At 37.3% G+C, this 7,314-nt stretch overlaps 1 protein-coding gene across 1 annotated transcript; it reads right to left on the reverse strand.

Moving 5' to 3' along the window:
• Nucleotides 1–781: 781 nt before the first annotated feature.
• Nucleotides 782–6,799, reverse strand: LOC104286719 (tudor domain-containing protein 15-like). The gene has a single exon (XM_009885344.1). It carries the CDS (start codon nucleotides 6,797–6,799, stop codon nucleotides 782–784), a length of 6,018 nt encoding a protein of 2,005 aa, XP_009883646.1.
• Nucleotides 6,800–7,314: the final 515 nt, after the last annotated feature.

A 7,314-nucleotide genomic window follows, 5' to 3' on the forward strand; every position in this document is an offset into this window, starting at 1 on the left:
CAGCAGAGAGAACAATCCCAACTGTGATGCAACTGAAACAGCAAGAGAACCTTGAGACAGCCCAGTGGCACCTTTACACCAAGAGCTTGTTGAAAACAACTTAATGGGTGTCTCTCCTATAAATGGGGATCCAAGCTCTTGGCTTATTGTTAGGAACCCTTGTGCTAACAATAGAGAAGATACTCACACAGGAAATTTGGAATTAGAAACAAAGAGAGGAATATGCTTGGCATCTTTGTTCCCTGAACAACCAAAACCAGAAGACAATTCCACTGTAACCAGATATTACTGCAAATACAGTTTTATATATATACACACACACAAATTGTAAAAGCATTCTGACAGAAAGGTTTGCCAAAACCACGATTGTCTAAAATATAACTAAAGATCTTGAAGGAAAAAAAAAAAATATACCAAGAGGAGTATCTGTATTTTTTTAATGCACTGAAGTACTTTCCTAACTGCAGCCTACTTATTATTCAAATAATTCTTTTGATAGTATCTTCACACTGTCTTTCTAGACTGCGGAACATCAGCATCACAAATCTCAACCAGTGCTTCTAGTACTAGATTTACACCGTATTAAGTCAATTTTACTATTCTTATCATCACAATGCTGGAAAAACCCAGCTTCTTCACAGCATTGTCTGCAGTTTTTCTTTTCTTTCAGTGTTACAAGAACTCAGGCCCTTTGTTAATGATATTCCAACAACCACTTTATCAGACTTCCTCATTTGAAACTTTATCATAGATATTCCTATGCTTCGGATACATTTTTGTTTCACTTTTTTAGCTTGTTTCTCTCAGCAAAATAAGAGATTTCATCATAATTATAATCTGGTTCACAAAGGGAAGAACAGCAGCTAGAATCTGGACACTTAGGCTCCAAATCTGTTTTTTCTGATTTAATTCTGCCAACTGGAAGGAGGCAGCACCTACTTCTAGAGTAGACTGCATGGCCAGCAGCAATTAAGGCCTGAGCTATATTGTTCTCCTCATACAGAACATCCACCTCTAATTTCATTTCAGCGCCATAGTGTTTAAAATGAAATATCAGACCTGGTTTACTAAGAAGCTTCTGAAACAGAAGTTTAGCTTCATCACTCCAGTATTCCCCCTTGGCAGGAACTATATCATGTAAAGAGCACAAGTGTGCTAAGCGCGGTAAACAAGACAGACTTTCTGGCATAACTTTAAGTTTATGGATATCAGAATAAGGGATGCTCTTCAGAAAGCCATAATCAATAAATGTAAGAACAACAGACTGACTCGTTACTTCACTAACTTCTGCCCTGTTCCACTGTGCTTCCAGTCCAAACTTGATCAAGCAGCTCATACCAGGAGCCACAAGTTCTTTTGGCAAAGCTGGCAAGCTGTCAGGAAGGTCAGAGAGCAGCAGAGACAAGTTTTTCATGCAATCAAATAAGACTTCAAACTGGATGTAGAAGTTTGAAGGATCAGTAACTGCAGTTGCAAACCCAGGACACCTTCTGCCACTCTGCAGCAACGTCCATGTGACTGAATTTAACTTGACTGATGTATCAAACTCCTTACAGTCTGTATTACTTGATTTTTCTGGTCCAACAGTAGCCCAACAATGACTTAAGAGCTGGTTCAAATACTCCTGAAGCAGAATTTCCCCTATTAAAATATCTACTTCCCAAACATGACAGGATTCCAAGTATCTCAAAAACAAGATCCTTATTTCACGATCCAGGACTGCATTTACTACATGGACAAACTGAATTTTCTTCAGTGTTTTAAGCCAAACCCATTTACAGAACACAGCTTGTTTAGGAATACTTCTGATCTTGTCACTGAGCATCTTTGCATTATTTAATGACACCATCTCATGCTTGCCATAATCCATAAAAAAAACTAGCATTAACTTCTCCCTGACAAATTTCTTGATCACTTTTGATCGATACCACTTCAAGTTTCTTTCAGATTTTGTCATGCATTCCAATCCTTCTTCAATGTCTTCCATTCTAAGCAAATCATTTCTTTGTGCTTCTTTGAGAAGCATTACATTTATCTCATGTAATATTTGCAAATTTCTAAGTAACTGTATGTGAAATTCTCCACACTCTGAAATATGAATTACTTTTGCTTCTTCTACCTGTCCAGAATGTAGATCTGGAAGAAGGGCATTTAAGGATGTATTTTTCATCCCAACAGTCTTAGTTTTACTTTGACCACCTACATCATTCCTTGAGTTTCTACCTTGAGGACTACCATTTGTAACCAGAATTTGCTTTGGCTTATTTTCCCAATTACGCATTGCTGTGTTTTGCCACATTGTCCTGCCTTTTATCTGCAGAAGGTCATTAGACATAGACTTTCCATCACAAATTACATCTACTTCCCATCGCTCTCCATGTTGCTGTAAGAACTTGCAAGTGACTTGCTTGTTATTTATTTTGTTTATAAAATAGGAAGTACTTTTATTAGTCCAGCTTTCATCAGGAACACTTTTTACTCTGCTAAGGAAACAATGAACACTGAGTCTTGGCAAAGTTAAGAACTTTTTCTGAATCCTGCAGATTTTTGAATGGCTTACAACTGCTGCATTACCATAGTCAATGAACTCTACCTCAAAGGAGTTTACCGATTTCAGAGTTTTAATAACTGCTCTATAGTAAAAACTATCAGTGTCATGCTCTGCTACAATGAGAGCCCCTACCGTGAGCTCATCTAAGCAATTTTCGTGACCTTTATTCACCGTGCTTTCATTTAATTCTTCTGCTAGTTTTATTACTAAGTTTTCATCCTCTGCAAGCTGAACATAGAAACTTGATGGACTATTCATATGAGAAATATACCCTGCTACTTCAGAATTCACCTGAATATCACGTTTAGGAAGACTGATTAATTTAGGTACATTTTCATTACTCCTTTCAGGCTGACCTGTATAATTTAGTCTTTCATTATGAGATTCAGAGAGAGCATTTACAGTTATGTCTTTTGAATTTAAAGCAGGATGACAGAGCATGTGAGAAGCAGGCTCTCCAACCAGAGCTTTCTCTCTGTGCTCCACAACATCACTGACAGTATTTCTAAAACCTGGTTCTTGACTGTCCTGTAAAGTCAGCGGTTTTGAGGACCCATTACACAACTTCTGTGGGCTACACGCAGTTTGCTCTTCATCTTCAAAATTCTGTCCAACACCTCTCTGATAATACTTACTGTATACTTGGCATTTCACTTTAATTTTCAATTTAACTCTTTCAGGATTTTTAACAGTTACTTTCTCAATTTCTTTGTCATCTTCCATGTGATGTATCATTTCTCCATTACTTCCAACAAATTTCTCCGTATAATTTTTTGGTGCCGATTCTTCCAATATTTTTTCTTTAATTTTCTCATTTACTTTGAGCTGTCCATCATACAACTCCACAGCAATCTGTCCATCTGATTTTCTGGATACAATTACAGCCTTCAGCAGTTTACCAGGGAATGTTTCCTCAAACCATCTAGTAACTTTTACTGGAATTTTTGTCTCCCCAAGATCTGACAGACAGCATTTAATAGCTTGCATGGGTGTGAATATTAGGTCAGCAGCAGAGTGTGGAATAGGCATCAACTGGTCTCTCTCTACCATATTCTTATTTCCAAAATCTACAAAGTCAGCACATAAATAGGATGTCGATTCCACAGGAAAAGCCAAAGCTCTATAAAAGAGACCATCTTCAAAATATCTGGCTAAACATAATCGTGTACTGGTGGCATCATATTTTGCATTATTTGACATTTTACTTATGATACCAACTTTCTTCATCAATGCCTCTATAGTTTCAGTGTTTCGATTAAGCTGACAATAGAATTTTGAAGGACTATGTATGTGAGTTATGTAAACCTCCTCCTCACTTCCAATTTTTATATTAAAAGATGAGTAGCAAAAACTGTACAGAGAACCCAAAGATGCAAGGTTTCTTAGACCGATATATTCAGACTGGGTGAGACCACGTTCTCTGAGGAATTCCCCTGCACTAATAAATGGAGTCTCTAAGTCAACTATATTGTATAAACAGTTGGGACTTAGAAGAATAAGAGCACAAATGACGCAAGTCAGTGGTCCACTAGAAGCAGAAATGAAGTCTTCAAAGTGCCTACGCATTTCTTCAGACCTATTAAGTGAGTCAGCCTTTAAAGGTACATTTTTAAGTCCACATCGAAACGCTTGACTTTCCAGGGTTAGGAAATCTGGAAGAACAGCTTGAAGATCTCTAAGTAAACCTCTTTCCCGATAGCCATAGTCTACAAAAACCACATCAACTTCATTTCTGGATACTTGCTGCAAAACAGTTGCTCTGTACCACTTTCCATCTATGGGACGTTTAACAACACAGGCAACCTGTCCAGTTTTGTAAGGACTGGTATGCTTTTTATAGTAAGTCTGAATTTGTTCCATCAAGTTATTTAACTCTGGCAGTTTACTTTGCAACTGACATGAAAAATCTGCTGGGGAAACAATGTAAGAACACACCACCTCAAAAACAGCCCCTGGTTTAAACACAAACTCTTTATAAAATATTTTTTTCTCATGTACCAATTCAGACCTTTTAGAGACGGAACTTTTTCCAAAACAGGACAGCACAACAGATTCTCTCAGCACTGAAGGAACACTTAATGATTTTTCTTTCTGAAATATCTCTCCCTTTCCAGATACCTTATTTTTTCGAATACTACATATGCTCTGTGCCTTTACTTTTTTGTTTCTAAATCTGGGGCGATTCAGGGCTCGACTTTTTTTTTCTGAATTTAGAACAGAATCTGGTGTCTTTTCCCAGTACTCAGCGTATCCAGCTTGAACCATACTTGTGGCAACATTTCCTTGCTCCAAACCATTCTTATACTGAGCACTAACAATATACTTGTTGTTTTGCTTTCCAATGACTTGAAGCAGGAGTAGTTTGTTGAACACAATTTGTTTGAAGAAATCAATTTCCTTTTTAACCCACACATCATCAACAGGATACGTACAAGCAAGTGCACAACACATAGCTAAAGCTGGTAAATCAGAAAACTCAGGAAGCAATATTTTCACATCGTAACAGGGTACTGTATCTGTATTCCCAAAGTCCAAAAAATAAACAGTAATATGTACATTAAGCACTTCAGTGACAACACCCCGATAATAATGCATATCTTTGCTATACCGGGCACAGCAGAGCAATCCAGGTTCTGGGTTTTTAAGGACCATTTCATCATCTCCACATTCGTCATATGCATCTGAAATATTTTTCATCAAGGACTGAAATTCATTCTGATAGTCACATGTTTGAATCCAGAAGTCAGATGGATTTATGACATATACCACAAAAGCACTATGGAAAGAATTCATTTGCATTTCTACCCTTTTGCAGTGGCTTGACAAAGAAATATCCCATTCAGGTAAGCAGATTTTTGTATGTTTATTTCCTGTACAACTCTTAAACGAATTGTATCTCTCATCACATGGTTTGCAGTTTACAACAATACTTGTGATTTTTCTTTCCACAAGTGAGACACATGATGCAGCTGCCTCATTCAAGTTTTCTGGATGCTTCGCATTAATTCCAAGATTTTGATTTTGCAGCGTAATGTAATACAAGCGTTTAATGTCATTGAATAAATCAACATGAACACACACAGAAGTTTGTCCTATCAATGCCCGTATAAGTTCTTTCATCTGAATTTTTATTACTGCTTCATCCTGACTACCAAAACAAGAGAGTGCACATGGAAATGAAATCATTGGTAATGCCATGAACTCAACTCTAAGTTTCTGAACACAACTAGATGGCACAGCTTCAATATTGCCAAAATCCATAAACCAGACTTCCACACAGTCAGAGAGCAGCTGTTTTATCACTCCTCTATGCCATTGTCCATTTTGCCTCTTGGCAGCACAGAGTAGCCCTAAACTATCAAAAGATTTATTACTTTCTGTACTGATAGCTTCATAGTACAAATGCATAGCTTCTGTCAAATCTTCCAGCTCTTTCTGCCATTTCTGTATCTGACAGTAAAACTTATTTGGGCTCACTGCAACAGTTATTTTTACATTTTCTTTACTGCCAACAGGTAGACGTGGAAAGAGATCATCTGGAACTGGCCAAAAATCTGTTGGGTTCTCAGAACTGCTGAAAGTAAGCAAGTCCTTGACTGGATACTTCCGTTGCAACAATTGTGGCACTCTCTTACAAAGCATTTCTTGGGGAAACACTCTTAACATGTCTACAATAAGATAAAATGAATCTCCATCAATAAATTTTCCTAACTTCAGTTCAAGAACATCACTAACGATCTTTGGTACTTCTACAATGAACAGTTGGTATGGCATAACAGCTTTCACATGACCTGTAATTTGTAATCCTACCAGAGATGAAAAATAGTTAATGGCTTTTGGACCCCATTTTTCTCCAAGAGGAAGTATGCTTGCAAAAACACCCAAAACCACTTTTGGAGGCAGCTGAAACAATTCATCACAAGCAGAAGCAAGATGTGTTTCTTCAACAACCAGAACTTGCCCAGTGTCTATAAGAAAAGCCTCACAGATAGTCTCTCTCTTTTCCAGAACTCTTCCTCTGTGCCATTTTCCTTCTGTGTCTTCCACCAAACAAGATCCGCCAACACAAACGTTACCTTTTACTTTAAATACACGTTGTATTTCATTTTGTAGTATGTAATAGTCAAGATCGCATCCTGCCTTGTATTGACCCTGGAATGCTATAACCAAACATTCAGGATGACATTCTATACTAGTTATCTTCAGATTCATATCCACTATGTTTGGTGAGGGAGTCAGAGATCCCATTCTGTCTGCAAAGAAAAGGAGTAAGATCAGCCTGATAATTTTTTTCTTTGTCAACTAAATCCTTGCATAATTTTTTTTTTTTTTTAATGCTTTAATAGAACATTAGAACACTTCGGGTTAAAATGTATACTAAACATTTAACAATGTCATGTTTTATGCAACTGGGATACACTTGACACAAGTTGACACTTGTAAAGACAAGTTCAGATAACAGCTGAAAAAAAAAAAAAAAAGTACCCCGGACTTGCTCTTGTGGCTAGACTAATTTTATCACTTCAGAATAATTTGTAATCAAAAAGCTGATCCCAGAATAACACAGAGAATTAAAGATTATATCAGAAAATGGGGATGGGAGGGTGGTGATGGACTGTGACATGACATGGACATGCAGGGATGTGGAATAGGCCAGACAACCAGGAAGATAACTGTATTTCTGCTCAAAGAAAACAAAAGAGCAGAATGCAATTGGCATCATTTAGACAATCTCTGTTCATTTCACAAATGTTACTTGCATC

Source organism: Charadrius vociferus, unplaced genomic scaffold, assembly GCF_000708025.1.
Source record: "Charadrius vociferus isolate BGI_N301 unplaced genomic scaffold, ASM70802v2 scaffold173, whole genome shotgun sequence".
Classification (NCBI taxonomy): domain Eukaryota; kingdom Metazoa; phylum Chordata; class Aves; order Charadriiformes; family Charadriidae; genus Charadrius; species Charadrius vociferus.

What these genes read in the sequence shown, in the direction of transcription:
- LOC104286719 (XM_009885344.1), bottom strand. Translation starts at nt 6,799, where the DNA reads ATGGGATCTCTGACTCCCTCACCAAACATAGTGGATATGAATCTGAAG.